Source organism: Zootermopsis nevadensis, unplaced genomic scaffold, assembly GCF_977971745.1.
Source record: "Zootermopsis nevadensis isolate Lab colony 2312 unplaced genomic scaffold, Znev_1.0 Znev_ptg000021l, whole genome shotgun sequence".
In the NCBI taxonomy this organism is placed as follows: Eukaryota; Metazoa; Arthropoda; class Insecta; order Blattodea; family Termopsidae; genus Zootermopsis; species Zootermopsis nevadensis.
In genome coordinates, this window is record NW_028259153.1 from 20,788,574 (window position 1) to 20,807,255 (window position 18,682).

At 36.8% G+C, this 18,682-nt stretch overlaps 4 protein-coding genes across 5 annotated transcripts in view; 3 read left to right on the top strand and 1 right to left on the bottom strand.

The window, feature by feature from the left end:
* The window catches only part of LOC110833841 (lutropin-choriogonadotropic hormone receptor), a 137,309-nt gene that overhangs the window by 99,680 nt on the left and 18,947 nt on the right, over positions 1-18,682 (bottom strand). The gene's annotated exons all lie outside the window — the stretch shown is intronic.
* On the top strand, positions 1,163-5,303 carry LOC110830144 (4-vinylanisole receptor). Its single transcript, XM_022064673.2, has 7 exons — positions 1,163-1,514; positions 1,933-2,212; positions 2,655-2,920; positions 3,014-3,113; positions 4,043-4,147; positions 4,574-4,729; positions 5,139-5,303. The coding sequence occupies exons 1-7, from the start codon at positions 1,240-1,242 to the stop codon at positions 5,217-5,219; spliced, it is 1,263 nt and encodes a 420-aa protein (XP_021920365.2). The 5' UTR covers positions 1,163-1,239; the 3' UTR covers positions 5,220-5,303.
* On the top strand, positions 7,042-11,576 carry LOC110830165 (4-vinylanisole receptor). Its single transcript, XM_087352621.1, has 7 exons — positions 7,042-7,403; positions 7,749-8,025; positions 9,252-9,508; positions 9,606-9,705; positions 9,876-9,980; positions 10,878-11,033; positions 11,451-11,576. Exons 1-7 carry the CDS (start codon positions 7,132-7,134, stop codon positions 11,529-11,531), a joined length of 1,248 nt encoding a protein of 415 aa, XP_087208747.1. The 5' UTR covers positions 7,042-7,131; the 3' UTR covers positions 11,532-11,576.
* Positions 13,010-16,987, top strand: LOC110830166 (4-vinylanisole receptor). Its single transcript, XM_087352612.1, has 6 exons — positions 13,010-13,385; positions 13,703-13,979; positions 14,800-15,065; positions 15,163-15,262; positions 15,878-16,033; positions 16,871-16,987. The coding sequence occupies exons 1-6, from the start codon at positions 13,114-13,116 to the stop codon at positions 16,928-16,930; spliced, it is 1,131 nt and encodes a 376-aa protein (XP_087208738.1). The 5' UTR covers positions 13,010-13,113; the 3' UTR covers positions 16,931-16,987.

An 18,682-nucleotide genomic window follows, 5' to 3' on the forward strand; every position in this document is an offset into this window, starting at 1 on the left:
AGTTCCAAGTGCATTTCTCAGACCCAATAGACGAATAGACAGAACCTTGGAACAGTCCACCGTCTCCTTCCAAATTCTCACTGCACCTGCCGACTGTTCATCATCCTACAGTTTCATTTGATGTAATATATTTGGTGCTCTTAAGAACGGTTTCAGTCAATCGTGATTTTTACTGACTTAGGTCCTTCTTACTGTATACTAACTACAAAATGTCTACCGATACATGTTCGGTACAATCATCATACAGAATAAAAAAACGCGTACTTTGCCAATTATAACCAATCAGAGTTGACGTTAGTCTTCCGAACTGAAACGTCGTGTGGGCTTGTAGATAGGTACAAAAGATTCGGAGGATCACACTTCTGCCATCTTCAGGACTCAAAACAACATCAGCAAGGAGGTGGGCGAGAACCTCACATGATGTATAACAGGTCCCCACGTTCGGAGGAGGACACTCAATTCTCAGTCTGATGCATCGGGCTACTACACAGTTAGTACCCACAATCAGTCTGATAGTTGTTGAAATAAAGCCTTGAGATACATGAGGACAGACAGGCAGATATGGAGAAGCTGATGATGTATACATATTTTTGCAAACTATCTCTGTAAATGGGCAGGGAACGTTAGTTGTTAATAAATATATTCCACTGCACGTAAAGTAAACGTCCGAGCGCCCACCCTCAATTAAAATAGAAGTATAAACAGAATCAAAGTATAGTCATATACAGATTGAACATAAATTCTTTTGTTTAAAAGATTATAAAGTTCAACTAATCACGCTGCATTATATTTAGTTGTTTACCGAAAGTGATCTGTACAAGTTCTGTGTAAGGTAACGATTTCCATTTTATTTCGAATTAAACTTCTCGACGTTATAAATTAATCCACATCTTCAATAACTAAACCCAGTTTAGTCGCTTAAGTTTTTTCTTTTCTTTTGGAACAGGTATCTTATACTGTGTAATTGATCTATAGACAGGATCTCCGCCCGATTTTTACACGCATACGCAGACGAAAAGCATTCTTTTCGTGCTTCATCAATATTTTACAGTTTCCTAGAGTGCTTTTGTGGTGAACACATTTTATACATGTTTCGACTTTCAAACTCCTCAGTCACATTTTGAATTCTCTGTCTGAAGGACACAGATTCGAATAAAGATCTCGCATCTTTCTGAAATATTAAAATCGGTTAATAGTTACAACTTATAAGGTTTATACCTGAAGCACATTAACATTAAAATGAAGACTTATACTTCGTGTGACACAAATCTTAATGAGCGTCGGTTCAAGACCCTTCTGTCTCTATTGAGACTGGGAGGAATTCCACTCAACATAAAATCAGTATCAAATGCTAATACCGCTTATAACGTGTTTATTATAGTGTGTTTTTACACCACCAGCGTATGCCTTTGGATAGATTCGTATGTTCATAGAAATCAACTGGTACAAGCCATGAAGAAAATCCGCATATTAGTAGGAATGCAACTCGTCACATGGATACATTTCAGTCTCAGGTACAGGTCTTTACGATATATATATATATATATATATATATTTAAAAGAAAATTGTTGTAATAAAATAATGAGTTTAACAGTGGTCAAATATCTAACTTGCATATTAATCAGAATGTAGCATACTTGCATCTATTGTCACACTAATGTCCAGGACATTATAAAACAAGACAGACTAAGGTAAATATTTAGGATCATCTGTTATTTATGTACAAATATGGCAGCATTTTCTTAAGTTCCTACAAACAATTCTTTTCATGCACTAATAAAGACTCTTTTCACTTCTAGACGCACCAATACAAAGGGTAATAAATAATCAGTAATGGAGCTGATATTGTATATATATATAATAGTGAATATTATAATACATGTCGGCTATTCACTTCCTTTAACTACTGTACTTATGAATATGCATTGCAGCTATCGTAGACGTGAAATCGAATACCTAATTCGTCTGACGGATACATTCACCTGGGAAGAACTGCCGTCTAGAGATCCAGACACCGGATATTTGACAAAGGCTGGGTACATCCCGCTCATCCAAAGACTTGCACAATACGTACCAGCAATCCTAATCGGATACCACAGTATCCAGAGCACATTTCGCATTATCCTAAACCACGACATGGTCTTCTTCACAACGTGGTATCCTTTCGACGTATCGGAGAGCCCAGCGTACGAAATTGCGAACTTCACACAAGTAATATTCCGAATTTTAAAAGTATTTAACTTTAATCAAACGTTGTAAAATGATAAAGATCAAAATTTCTTCAAAACTTACAAAGCTGTTAGCAAATAGCCACAAGACCGGCCACTGTGCCAAAAATCTAATTCTGAAACGTTAATATCTCAACAGAATATATTTCTTATGAGTATAAATTGCACTAAATCAAAGGTTTACGAGATATGATATTTAAGGTTTTCATAACAGAAAAATGTGGATTGTGATCTTCTGGGTTTTGGTGCCATGCACTCTTGTATACGGCGCCAAAACCCAATAAACACAATTCACAAATCCAGAGAACAAAATTCCTTTAAGCTCGATGACCAGTGAAAACCAAGTAACATCTATGTTGTATATTTTCTTTAAGTCTATAATTTAGTTTTCTAATCTAAATAACTGAATTACTCATCTCCCACAGGGCATTGCATCCCTCTTCGTAATATGCTTATTTGTTGGCTTCCAATGTCTGTACGCTACGTTCGTATGTGTGGCGTGCAGTCAGCTGGAGAAACTCAGAGCGGCCATACTGGACATCAGACAGACACATATCATATTACAACAGGACTGTGGGGCCGAGACCAACCAACAGGATGGCGAGGAACATCCCCACACCCCTGAGGAAGTGTTCCATCGCATGCAAAAACAACTGAACGACTGCATTCGGCATCACCAACAGATAAAACGGTCCGATCATGTTTAGCGGTTGACAAACAAATTTCGTCTTGTGTTCATTCATAGAATAAAGTATGTTTTCTACATAATCCTACCATTTTGCAGATATCTGGAGACGTTGGAAAGCACGCTGACTCATCCGCTGTGTGGAGTGTTTCTGATTTTATTATCAGCTATGTGTTTTGTCGCCTTCTCTGCTATCACGGTAAAGAACTCAACAAACTTTAACATGACAGTGGTTACTTTTTACTATGATCTGCTTCAATATTCCATAAATCGATGTCACTCTCTGATCATCTATTTGGTCTATCTGATTCCAACAATAAACATCACATATAATAAATTCTTCTCCGGCAATGTGCAAAAATAACAACGTTTCGAGAAACATCTTTGTCCTTATATTCTCAGGGTACAGAAGGGCATAACAATTTTTTCGTCTTTAAATCACATGAAACGGGTGGTATCCCGAGAATAAGCTTCAGATCAAAACATCACATATTCTCCTTGGTATGATTAAAAAAATTCGTAACAAAGGTGTGGTATGGTTTCCTGAATGTAGAAATGCATTTTAAGCAATGCTAAATGAGCGAAAATTTTGAATTGCAGTAATCCATGACTATGATCGATTGCCTTTCACTCCTACATTGCACAGAAAATTTCTAAATGGAAAGTACTGCTCACAATATATTCCGCACAAAACGACAAAGCCTATAGCCAAATCGAGTAAGATACTGCACAGATTGGCTTGTCATTCTTAGACATATACAGCTTTTATAAGTAAGAAATAAATTGTCACGCTTTCATTAAAAGCATAGTTGTATTTATTCTAAAGGCTTGGTAATTTTTCCCAGGTTCTGAACAACATTATGTCTTGTATATTAGTGCAATGCTAAATACATTATCGACAGAGCGAAACATTTATGTAGTATAATTAGTACAGTATTTTAAAACCTCTTATTCACGCGAGAACGTCTACTTTATTAAATTTGTATCTCTGTTCTGTTTAATTAACGTCTAAATATTTTGAATTTGTGTAAATGAATGGAATTAGGGAAGACAGATGACTCACTGTATTAATGTATAATATCTATCTGTCGCACGTAATCTGAAGTACATGAATATTTCATTTGGCAGAGTTGGGGAGATTACACTGACGTATCTCAGGCCCTACTCTTGTATTCTCTGTTGACTTCCTGCCTGTATGTATTCTGCTGGCTTGGAAGTGAGCTGTCAGAACAGGTAAAATTAACTGGAAATCTTAAACACACATTTTTTACTTAATTTTTTGTATTATTAATGTGCTTGAATTATTAGTGTATTGGTGATTTTATCAGAAATGTGACGTCTTTTACCTTCTAACTTTATAATGTAGACGGGTTTCACATCCAACGAATCATCACTATATGCACCGCAACATAATTTGCATGTATCGTATCTGCTCACTGAGTCCTCATCCAAATATAAATTTGTTAACGTCTACGTCGTCGCAATACCACCTTTGTCACAATAACGTTCACTTTTTAAACCTACAATTACATTCAATATTGAGTGTTGACTTCAAAAAAAATCACGTACGAACGTTATATTGTGCTATAACGCACAGTGTCAATGTGATTAAGCCCTTATTTATATTCATACGTTTCAATGCTTCCCAAATTATTCCAGGCTGAAAGTGTTAGAGACGCAGCCTGGGGTTGCGACTGGGTGGGAACTCCTGTCCCGTTCCAGCGCTGTCTGATCTTCATCATCGCCGCGGCCAACAAGGAGTTTACACTCACGGCTGACAACTTTGTTCCTGTCTCCAACAAGACCATGATGAATGTAAGAACACTCATCATTTATTATATGAGAGGGCACAAAGTTTGCAACAATAACATGACCAAAAGAAGTAGCAGGTGTCCATATAATTACACGTAATATGAGTTTGATATTAGCAATGTAACATACCTCCCCTTACTCTCTTTTGATTAACAATCTGTTAATTCTTTATGAACAGGAAATTCTAAAGTGTAAAGCTCAATATCTAATCCTCGACTCAACGTATAATAATGATTTCGTTTGTCGAAAACAATATATAGTAGATTAATCGGAAACGGAGTGTGAAAAGATTAGCTAATCTAAAAGGTACCTACAAAAATTTTAAATGCATATTGCATAGTACATGTTACATTTCACACAGCCGCTTCAGTACTTTTTAATATAGTGGGGTTTTTTTCTATTTTGTCCGCAGATGATGAATCAATCAATATCTTTCTTCATGTTCCTTCTCCACATGAAAGACAAGAACAGAGACTCTAATCACGGAGTATAATATTACGAAAAAATGTATGTGAAGTAGAGCATCAGAAATTGTTAGCAAGGATTATGAAGTCTTCTGTACACACAATAAAATACATATGCAGCTACTTCTAGTATTTCCGTACATATTAATGAAATCAATTAAATCGAACAGTTAATTGTTAACACACATGGTCAAAAATACTTGTCCAAAGATCTTTCATACGTAAATTAAATTTGAGAAGTTCTAAGTACTTCCATATAATAATGAATTAACAAAAATTATCATGATCCAAGACGGAGCAATTCTAAACTATGGATTTATAAGAAAAAAGTTTTAACTAAAACAGTAGAGGCTATAAAAATTTTAGTTGGTAAAACGGTCAAGAGTAAAATCTCAAATTTTATTTCTTTCGACACTCCACCTGTTCTAACTCGGTGGCTCATTCACTCAAATCTTCTACAGCGACAAAGGCATGAGAAGAGCGACAATTATACTACGTGCATTGCGACTTTCACTCGCAAAGACTTAATTTGCGTACTATCGTAGCAACGCCTCCAAAAAGCAACTTTTACCGCAGGAGAGACTCAGAATTCCACCCGAAACGGACACTAGAACACATACACTCAGCGTCGTAATGCCAATCGACGTAAGGCAGCCAAAATACATGTTTAACACAGTTGAGCCTAGAAATGCATTTCAACATCAAGTTCGGTAAACGACGCCGAAGTGTCTTGGAAAGCGGAAATTTGGAAGAACGATATAGAAATTGAAAGAAAACATTAAATATGTTCCTATATAAATCTGCAAGGAAAGCATCACTTGAAATACTTTAGCGCAGATGGAAGAATAATATTAAAACTAAATATGAATAAACAGACTTTGGGCCTCGATTCATTTAGCTCAGAAACACGGACCAAAACAAGGCTCTTGCAAACATTTTAATGTATTTTCGGAATTCAATAAAGGCGGTAAATATGATAAGTTCAGGGAAAATTACTTTTTCAAGATGGATAATAATTTTTATGGCAATCCGCTAAATACCTCTTAGCATTAACTTGTTGTAAATCTTTATGAATTATAAAATTCGAACCCATTACAATGTATAACGCTGCATAATGAGGGTTTCCATCAAATACTAGGCTGATATTTATAAAGATGATGCCATGTGTTAAGGATAATGATTGGTTGCTAACGTATTCCGCCCCAAAACGCGTGTGTTGTACAGGGATAGGCAAGCAGACGTACATTAACTATAAGAAGTCTGCTGGTTGCATTTTGCCTTATATGAAATAAAAGATATTCATCGCAATATAACATTTTCACGTAAAGCTGGACGGCCTATCACGCACAAAAATAGAGGAAAATTTTTCTTTTATGTACCGAAACCAGTGGAACATTACGAATATCGACTGCTAATATCAAAACAAGTTTGTATTAGAAATGTCCAGCAGAACATATCCCGAAAGACAAATGGTTCTCCAATTTATAACACGAAACCTATTACTGGACGTGTATCACGACGTTCTTGTGAGGCGAGACCAGGAACTTTGAACATTTTAAGAATAATTACTAACCTTCATAAAACTTATTTTCACGACAAAGCTGAACTACTTTCAAATACTAAAAAATTCCCACTCGGGTCCAATACTGAACTTTGTAGCGTTATAAATTAATCATAAAATTCAACGAAATAAAACAAACTGTATCATGAATTTTCGGGAAAGTACAATCACACAACGTATTCCAATTATCCTACACAGAGCGCAGGACTTTCGTGCGCATGCACGAATTACCATCGAGCTAGACACTTTTTTTTCAGTTCCATTTGCCATCTTAAAACTGGCAGGCACTCGTCAATTGCAGCTCGATTAGAGTAAAACTGTGAATCATAACAACTACAATTTACAAAACAATTACAGACCTAAACATAGTCGTTGGAAACATGAATGCAAGGAAAATTAACGCAAAAGCCGTGTCAGAGGATCGGTTTCGCAAACTTCTGCTCACCCTCAGATCAGCTGGAATTCCACTCAACACGCACTCAATAACAACACTTCGAAGTGCATATAACGTAATCATCCCCGTATCTTTCTACATCACTTGCTTGTCTGGTTTTATGGATTTCCTCGTCAGTTCAGACTTAAAGGAATTAATGAAGAGTTCTCGAGTCGTCTTTGGAATGGGGGTCGTTATGTGGCAACACTTCTTCCTCAGGTAACTCAAAGTTTCTCAAAGGCAATGTTATAATGTGTTTCGGATAAACCGAACAGACTCCCTTAAAGGGCAGTGAATGACAAAATTAGCTGTTTAAAAACGACGAGTTGCTTGTGTTTCGTTTTGTGACGTGAGATAGACGACGAGTACAAATTAAAAAAAGTGATATTTCCGCGAATTCCATGAAAACAAGATTTTGAGAATTTAATTAAGAATAGAGTCCCATTATATATTAAATACCAATAGTAGATTACGCTTAAAACTTGTGTCACACAAAGTGCCAAAGAAATGAACAGAATATCGCGGATATGTTTACAGATAAAATATTATTTATTTCCCTTGCAGTTATAGGAAACGTGACATCGAACACCTCATTAGTCTGACAGATTCCTTCACGTGGGAAGAAGTTCCGACCAGGGACCCAGAAACAGGGCGTTTGACGATGGTTGGATACATACAGATCGCACAATCATTTGCCCGATATTATCCAGCCTGCGTAATTATAATGCACTTTCTTCAAAGTGGTGTGCGTATGGTGAGGAATCGTGAAATGATGATCACCAAGTGGTACCCCTTCGATTCTTCTGCCAGCCCAGCGTACGAGATTGTGAACTTGACACAGGTAGATATTAATACTAACACTGGTACTACAGAAAATGTTGTCGCCGAGTACATTAATGAAATGAAGTGAATTTAATTTCGTTTTAGGATAAAATATTCAAATTCCACAAAAGAGAAGAAAAATTAGTACTATATGGTAACAAGTCAACAGAATTTTGGGCAATAGTGCATGAATATAAATTATCCTAAATTTTTACTATAGCACCTCATATTATGTATTCTTATTAATTTATGTGTCGGTGTTTTGATTGGCGTAAATTTTTTTTGATAATTTTGTAATATATATTCTTGGACGAAAAATTTGTCTTTGTTTACAAACGACACAATTCTTCGGATAGTGCTATTTCCATCATCGGGAGAAAAAGCTAATGAACTTAGTCTGTTGAAAAAATTAATATCAATCTCCAGACAACGACAATGGTTCTACTCAAGATACATCACGTACAGATCAGCTGCGAAAGATAAATTAAAACTTCTAGAAAATGTGAAATGAATCTCATGACTATAGTGCATCATCAATACTACTCCCGTTAGTAAACCACAACCTTCGAAACAAAACCTTGAAGTTGGTATGGCCAGTTGAAGAAAAAAGTTTTGAAAATTTTTTTAAGTTTTGAAAATTTTTTTAAGTTTTGAAACCCGTGTCTTGGTAGAATTTCAGAGTTCCACCTTTCCTTCTATTCAGTGGAGCAACACCTATCATCAGTACATACGCTGGTGAAGACCTATCACATCGTAAAAACAATTCATTCAACCGGATTACACTTCATATGCACAGACCTGTACCTAAAGAAATTATAAAGTTGTATTTTGTCTGTCATGAATTAAAAAGGCCATTCTTACTCAGTACTGCGGTTAATTTGAGACAGTTTCATCACTCCAACCAACAAATCCACAAATATATAAAAATTTATTGGGTCCCAAACTAATATAATGGTAACAGAATTCGTAAAATTAAAACACCAAATACCAAATCCCGCAACTGGACACGATTCTGAGACACATCTATCGACCTCCGTTCCCCCAAATAATACGTATATTCCTAACACCAATCTTAATGTAATTCTGTAATGTGATCATCATAGATGTACCCAACAAAATCTATGTATCTTCTCCCACATCTTAGTTATAACCTCCTATTAGATTATGCACCTATTTCCCGTCAACAAAATTCCCCTTTCAAACGCAAATATTCTTTCACGTCAATTGCTACTTCGTTTCTGGAAGGTCTTTGCAGCAATTCTCATCGCGTGTGTGTTCGGTGGCTTCCTGAGCCTTTACGCTACGTTAGTGTGTGTGGCGTGCAGTCAGCTGGAGAAACTCAAAGGGGCCCTACTGGATATCAGACAGACACATATCATATTACAACAGGACTGTGGGGCCGAGACCAATGGAGAGGAACATCCCCACACCCCTGAGGAAGTGTTCCATCGCATGCAGAAACAACTGAACGACTGCATTCGGCACCACCAACAGATAAAACAGTAAGATTACAATATAACATCGACACTACAAACCAATTTCACGCCTCGATGTAGGCAGCATAAAGGTAATGATTTAATGTTGTGTGTTCATACACAGGTTCATGCAGGCCTTCGAAGACAGTTGGAGCACAGTGCAGTGCGGTGTGTTTCTGCTTATTTTAACAGCGCTCTGTTCTGTTGTCTTCTCGTTCATCACGGTACGATACCCAATGCAAATGCTATTATCAAAAACTCGTTAAGTAAAGAATTCGAGGATAATAAAATTTATTCAAATTTTAAATTCTTTACGAAAAAATCTTAGTTCAAAACTATATTTCAGTAATTTACTGTGGCTTCACTCACTAAAATGCACTATTTCCTTCAACAGAGTTGGGGAGACCACGTAGATCTAGTCCAGGCGACTCTTATATTTTTACATTGGTCCTGCATTCTGATTTTAACTTGCTGGCTTGGAAATGAGTTGTCAGTGCTGGTAAGAATAATTTATTAACATTTTACTTTCGTTTCTTTATAAAATAGGATAATTTAATATCGTCCAAATATTGATTATGGAAATTCTTTCAAAAAATTATCATATTTTGTTAAGATATTTATCGTGCATTATGAAACTTAAACACGGCTGCACACGAAATGCAGGGTTAGATGTTGGACTGATGGCGGTAGCTAATGAATCATTCAAAATTTGGCACGGAGGCGATCACAAATATGGCGATGTTGGTCTTACGGATTGTGACGAGTTGTGGACTTGTAGGTGGGTACCAACGTTTCAGATAAAGTGTGCAGTGTAGCATCCCGTTGTGTTATGTTGATACTTATTTTTTCTGTACGTCAATTTTCACATACTTTTCAACTTCTGTTCAGCAGGAAAATGAACCTGATGATTGCAACACTGGTTCGAAACATGTTGTTCAAGTGAACAGACAGTGCAAAGTGTGTGAAAGTAACATACAGAAAAACGGGGTTTCAAATTAACATAGGGCCTCCATTTGAAACATTTGTATGAAATTCATGAATAACATACATGCCTACAATGCAAATTACAGTAAACAGACTCTGCAGTTGATATAAACGCAAATGCTAATCACAATCTAAATCCACTAGGTCTCTGTCATCTGATTTTCGCAGGAATCTAGCATGTTACGCCGTGAGCTAGACTGAGTGGTAAGGCTTATATATAAATTCTAATTTGTATTACCTAAATACGACGATATTTACACATTCGTAGGACTAGAAGTCTGTGCAAAAAGAAAGTAAGCTTAATAGATGTTGCCTCGAATTTTTGTTTACATACACATTTCGAAACCAGGAGTTGGATAAAATGTTTTATTAAAGAAACATTTCATTTCTAATTATATTCACACTGTTTCAGGCTGAAAGTGTTAGAGACGCTGCCTGGGGATGCGACTGGGTGGGAACTCCCGTCCCGTTCCAGCGCTGTCTGATCTTCATCATCGCCGTAGCGAACAAGGAGTTTGCACTCACGGCTGGCAAGTTTGTTCCAGTCTCCAACTCAACTATGCTGAATGTAATAAAACTCATTTATAATGTGACAGGGTACACAGTCTGCAACATTAACAGAATCAAGAGTAGTAGCAGATGTCCATATAATTACACGCAATATGAGCTTGATATTAGCAACGTAACATATTCCCCCCTTCCTCTCTTTTGATTAACAACCTGTCCATTTTTATGAACACGAAATTGTAAAGTGTAAAGCTTCATATCCAATCCTCGACTCATGAAGCTCCATCAACTCATTTAATTTAAAATTATAATGACTTGATTCGTCGCAAAGAATATTAGATTAACCAGGAATGAAATTTGAAAAGCGCAATCTAAAAAGTGCCTATAAACATTTTAAATTAATAATAAATGCTACATGTTACGTTGCACACAGCCGCATCAGTACTTTTTAATGCCTTCTTTTCTCTTTTGTCCGCAGATGATGAATCAATCAATATCTTTCTTCATGTTCCTTCTCTACATGAAAGACAATAACAGAGAAGCTAATCACGGAATATAACATTTAATTTATTTAAAATTTATCTGAATTACAGCAGAAGAAATTGTTAGTAATAGATTGTGTAGTCTTCTGTACATATAATAAAATAGATGTGCAGCTACTTCTAGTATTTCCACACATATTCATGATAACAATTAATTCCAACAGTTAATTATCACACACATGCTCAAAAATACATGTCCAAACATCTTTCATACGTAAATTAAATTTGACAAGTTCAAGGTACTTTCATACAGCAATGAATTTAAAAAAATTATCAAGAACCAAGACGGAATAATTCTAAAGTATTGATGTAGAAGATTATAGTTTTCACTAAAACAGTAGAGGCTATAAAAATTATAGATCAAAAGGTCAAGGGTAAAATATCAGGTCTTCACGGCGGCGAGTATGAAGATGAGATGGGTTATTGCATCGTGCAGTCTCGTACAAATTAACGGACGTTTCATCGCCCTGATGATGGAGGGAGTAAGCAGCTCTGAAACGTCGGTAAATGTATACAAACTTACACGGTGCAACATCCCAAGACACAGTCTTCTTCAAGAAACCTGTCATTCGGAGTTATTTCATGTCTGCATAATTAACTCAAGTTTTCAAGTGAAACAAACACTTGGAAATTACTAAGCGTCAGATGCAAATGGCACAACGGAACAAGCAAATGCAGGACTCACTTCAGTTTTGTTTGAGAAACAATACGGCGATCAGTTTCTCGCGCTGTTAGACAATTAAATGTACAAAGCTGCAATATGATGGTTTTCATGATCTGTAGACTTCATCACATACTAGGCTGATATTTATAAAGATGATGCCATGTGCTAAGGATAATGATTGGTTGCTAACGTATTCCGCCCCAAAACGTGTGTGTTGTACAGGGATAGGCAAGCAGACGTACATTAACTATAAGAAGTCTGCTGGTTGCATTTTGCCTTATATGAAATAAAAGATATTCATCGCAATATAACATTTTCACGTAAAGCTGGACGGCCTATCACGCACAAAAATAGAGGAAAATTTTTCTTTTATGTACCGAAACCAGTGGAACATTACGAATATCGACTGCAAACATCAAAATATATTTGTATTATGAATGCCCACCAGAACAATCACGGAAGACAAATGTTTTCCAATTTATAACAGGGTACTTATTACTGAATGTGTATCACGACGCTCTTGTGAGGCGAGACCAAGAACTTTGAACTCTTTAAGAATAATTACTAAACTTCATGAAACTTCTTTCACGACAAAGCTGAAGAACTTTCAGATATTAAAGATTTCCTACTCGCGTTCAATATTTAACTTTGTTTGTTATAAATTAATCATAAAATTCAACGCAATAAACCAAATTGTATCATGACTTTTCGGGAAAATACAATCACACAAAGCATTTCAATTATCCTACACAGAGCGCAGGACTTTCGTGCGCATGCACGAATTACCATCGAGCTAGACACTTTTGTTTCAGTTCCATTTGGCATCTTAAAACTAACAGACACTCGTCAATTGCGGCTCGATTAGAGTAAAACTGTGAACCATAACAACTACAATTTACAAAACAATTACAGACCTAAACATAGTCGTTGGAAACATGAATGCAAGGAAAATTAACGCAAAAGCCGTGTCAGAGGATCGGTTTCGCAAACTTCTGCTCACCCTCAGATCAGCTGGAATTCCAATCAACACGCACTCAACAACAACACTTCGAAGTGCATATAACGTAATCGTCCCCGTATCTTTCTACATCACTTGCTTGTCTGGTTTTATGGATTTCCTCGTCAGTTCAGACTTAAAGGAATTAATGAAGAGTTCTCGAGTCGTCTTTGGAATGGGGGTCGTTATGTGGCAACACTTCTTCCTCAGGTAACTCAAAGTTTCTCAAAGGCAATGTTATAATGTGTTTCGGATAAACCGAACAGACTCCCTTAAAGGGCAGTGAATGACAAAATTAGCTGTTTAAAAACGACGAGTTGCTTGTGTTTCGTTTTGTGACGTGAGATAGACGACGAATTCCATTAATTCAAGCTTTTGAGAATTTAGGTAAGAAAAGAGCCCCATTATATATTAAATACCAATAGTAGATTACTCTTAAGACTTCTGACGTCACACAAAGTGCCAAAGAAATGAACAGAATATCGCGGATATGTTTACAGATAAAATAATATTTATTTCCCTTGCAGTTACAGGAAACGTGACATCGAACACCTCATTAGTCTGACAGATTCCTTCACGTGGGAAGAAGTTCCGACCAGGGACCCAGAAACAGGACGTTTAACGATGGTTGGATACATACAGATCGCACAATCATTTGCCCGATATTATCCAGCCTGCATACTTCTAATACATTTCCCTCAAAGTGGTGTGCGTATGGTGAGGAATCGTGAAATGATGATCACCAAGTGGTATCCCTTCGATTCTTCTGCCAGCCCAGCGTACGAGATTTTGAACTTGACACAGGTAGATATTAATACTAATACTGGTACTACAGAAAATGTTGTCGCCGAGTACATTAATGAAATGAATTGAATTAATATACTTTTATAAGCATTACGTACAACCACCTTGGCGAAGTACTGCGAAAAATAAATGTTTCCTATTACAAAAAATGTCCAAATTCCACAAAAAAGGAAGAAAAATTAATGGTATATGTTAACAGAATTTTGGGCAATAATTTATGCATCAGTTTGATTAGCGTAAAGGTTTTTGATAAAGCTGTAATGTATATTCATGGACGAAAAATATCTCTTAGTTTAGAAACGACACAATTCTTCAGAAGCAAATGCTGTTTCCATCATCGGGAGAAAAAGATTCTGGACTTAGTCTGTTGAAAAGGTTAATATCAATCCCCAGACAACGACAATGGTTCTACTCAAAGTGCATTACATAGAGATCAGCTGCGAGAGATAAATTACAACTTCTAAAAAATGTATAATAAATATCATGACCACAGTGCATCATCAACATTACTCTCCTTACTAAACCATAACCTACGAAACAAAACCATGAAATAGGTTCCGAGGATAACCAGAAAGAAAGTTTTTAAAAATTCTGAGCCACATCTATCGACCTCCCTCCCCCCAAATAATATATTCCTAACACCAATCTTAATGTAATTCTGTAATGTGATCATCATAGATCTACCCAACAAAATCTATGTATCTTCTCCCACATCTTAGTTATAACCTCCTATTAGATTATGCACCAATTTCCCGTCAACAAAATTCCCCTTTCAAACGCAAATATTCTTTCACGTCAATTGCTACTTCGTTTCTGGAAGGTCTTTGCAGCAATTCTCATCGCGTGTGTGTTCGGTGGCTTCCTGAGCCTTTACGCGACGTTAGTGTGTGTGGCGTGCAGTCAGCTGGAGAAACTCAAAGTGGCCCTACTGGATATCAAACAGACACATATCATATTACAACAGGACTGTGGGGCCGAGACTAACCAACAGAATGGAGAGGAACATCCCCTCACCCCTGAGGAAGTGTTCCATCGCATGCAGAAACAACTGAACGACTGCATTCGGCACCACCAACAGATAAAACAGTAAGATTACAATATAACATCGACACTACAAACCAATTTCACGCCTCGATGTAGGCAGCATAAAGGTAATGATTTAATGTTGTGTGTTCATACACAGGTTCATGCAGGCCTTCGAAGACAGTTGGAGCACAGTGCAGTGCGGTGTGTTTCTGCTTATTTTAACAGCGCTCTGTTCTGTTGTCTTCTCGTTCATCACGGTACGATACCCAATGCAAATGCTATTATCAAAAATTCGTTAAGTAAAGAATACGAGGATAATAAAATTTATTCAAACTTTAAATTCTTTAGGAAAAAATCTTAGTTCAAAACTATATTTCAGTAATTTACTGTGGCTCCCGGAATGCCATCCACTCACTAAAATGCACTGTTTTCTTCAACAGAGTTGGGGAGACCACGTAGATCTAGTCCAATCGACTCTTGTATTTTTGGAATGGTTCTGCATTCTGACTTTAACTTGCTGGCTTGGAAATGAGTTGTCAGTGCTGGTAAGAATAATTTATTAACAGATTATTTTTGATTCTTAATAAAATAGCATAATTTAATATACAGGTTCAAATACTTTTCACAGAAATATAACTTCGGAAAATAATAAAATTTTGAAATTATATGTTTAGTACAGTATGGAACTATAACACGGCTTCACGAAATGTAGGATTCATTGTTGGTTTGATGGCAGCCAAACAAAAATTCAAAATTCGGCACGGAGACCATCACAAATATTTTTGTTTGCATACACATTTCGAAACGAAGTGTTGGATAAAGTGGTTTATGAAAGAAACATTTCATTTCTAATTATATTGACATTGTTTCAGGCTGAAAGTGTTAGAGACGCGGCCTGGGGGTGCGACTGGGTGGGAGCTCCTGTCCCGTTCCAGCGCTGTCTGATGTTCATCATCGCCTCAGCCAACAAAGAGTTTACACTTACAGCTGGCAAGTTTGTTCCAGTCTCCAACGCAACTATGCTGAGTGTAAGAATATTATTGAGCAATTATGTTATGTTTTATGTTTCCGAAAGCAAGGCGGGTAGACAGGATGCAAGGCACGCAATTACGTTTTCACGGGATGATTGTTTATTAAATGATTTCTTACTATTTTACACACAATTGATTAATGAAAACGGTGATAATTTTGTGACTGTGACACGTCCCTGACCTGTTTGCGATCTCAAATGTAAGTGGGTATAGTCAATACGATACATAAGGTTCGGCAGAATGAAGTCTGAGAACATTAGTCTTAAAATGACAAAATTTTTGTCTTCATTCAACAAATCCTGGGGTTGGTTTTGTCATGAAGATGACATGACATTGACAGATATGTGATCTCAACATTACTATCGCATAATAACAAAAGCTAAGACAATACAAACGTAACCACAATATGCAAAGTAAGGTGACCAAACCTAACCTAACACACTCCATCCTAACCTAACCCAACCTAACGTAACCTAACCTGTTGACTGTAGTCAGATACTGAAAAATATATTTGGATGTAATGAATACAGTCCAGGCCCTCACACACAGTACCCAAATATAAAACCTTATAAATAGTTCATATTAGTGTCTGAATTGAAATCATAAGATACTTGGCGACCAACACGTAACTTGGAGTTTTAAAGTCTGATAGTACCGATCTAAAATTGCATAGAGTTTAATTTCATTTTACGTAATACGTGCCAGACCACAACGCAAATGTTAGGTTAGCATCTTACCAAAGAATTTGCAGGCTACGCATAGTAAGAACTTGCACACAACATATATTCGATAAAAACTCCAATTTAGATGATAATAATAATTGTTTTTCCGCAGATGATGAGCCAGAGCCTGTCCTTCTTCATGTTCCTTCTCGAAATGAAAGACCGGAAATAAGAAACAAATGAGTGAACACACCGCCACCTGACAGCAGTTCTTTCATATAGTTTCCATTGCACAGTAGTGCACATCGGCTATGTTTGTGCGCATCCTTAACTCTGTCACCTCGTGTCTTATCGCCGCATAAACCTACGGTAAGGGCGAAAGATGCAGAGCTGCAAAGACGACTCACAAAGAGCAGTACATCACAGAAAAGCCATTCCTGTAGCGGCAACACACCCGGTCACGTGACAATATCACATAAATATGTTAGTTTACATATTATACACGCAATGTGGCACAGCTACGCAAGTTCAAGAGAACTATCGCCATTTATTCTAAGCAGGAAGTGGTTGGTGATAATGAAGATGCATCCAAATTATACCTAATAAACTGGAGTTTGTATAACAATATTAACTTAATCTTAATACAACTTCTCACGCAATATATTTTGGATCCAGTACTTTGAAATCAAGTTCAGTTTTTCCTCTTAAAATAATAAAATTCCTTAAACATTCCCTGATATTATATACATATCAAGAACAAGTATACAACTTCTCTTATAGTAATTCACTGAATATAATCAATCTCTTTCCCGACACAGACATAAATCGGAATGCAAGAGTTTGTAATGAAGCTAGTATTTGGATCTGAATGATTCATATGTTATCTGTGTTCCATAAAACCAATTACATAATAAACTCGTATACTTTGTAGGGCAAAATGTAACATAGTTCAGGTCCCACAAGTTTCTTCTTACTAAAGGCCTATGTTAAAATAAGTTACAAAATTATGAAGGCTTTATTAATGCAGTAGTTTCAATAAGGGCAATGGAATAGATCGATTGAAGGACAGCTGAGGATAGAGACACTACATTCATCCGAAATTTTCGTATAAATGTTCAGCCCTCACGGCGTTACAGCCCAGAACATCAAAATCGACATCTTCACCGTAGTGAGAACCTCAAATCCCATAAAATCCCTTCTAAAATTCAGACAGCTAGCAGCACATATATAATGAACTCTCAATAATTTGGAATATGCAGAGGAATGGTAAACTTTACCTTGTTCTTAAATGAGTACCACGTCATGCAGACATATCGGAAGAGCGTTGGTATAATTCTAACTTCCATACATTCTTCTTAACCTAGGTATTAGATGGAGTCAAGTTGAACGCTTCATACCGTATCCAAATTAGCCAAGAGAGGGGAAATTTCTTCAAACAGTGGACAGAATACCGGTTGGGCTCCAGAACCGGTCTGGATTCTGTGGTGAAGAGACTGCCATAACGAGAAAGAATAGAGCATCACTTAGAAAATATTGCTAACCACGTTAAGAGAGCAGACTGTTTCTTCTATTTTCTCTGAAGTTTCCACTTCAGGAGAGTCCTCTGACAACCAGGGCTCTCCTCTATCTCCCTTCACTCTGTTCCTCCTCTTCAATTTCTCCATGTGTTCTTCCGTCCCTCTGTGTAATGTCATTCATAACTTCTTGTCTCCCTCTTCATCAAGGTCTCCTTGTTCGGCGTTTTCATGTTCAAAACCTTTTTTGGAAGTCAATCTTCATTCAATCTGCTATCAGTTCGTCGTCTTCTAAGATATTTAACTTTACGTCATCTTTATTTTTCGTTTCTTATTCGCTTTTGGTTTTTTTTCCCTTCTACACTTCTTAAAAACTCGAGAACAGCGAGACGCTTTAACAGTTGAAACAGAATACTGTCAACAACACGCAAGAGAAATCACGCGTCAATCCTTCACACAGCTACCAAAGC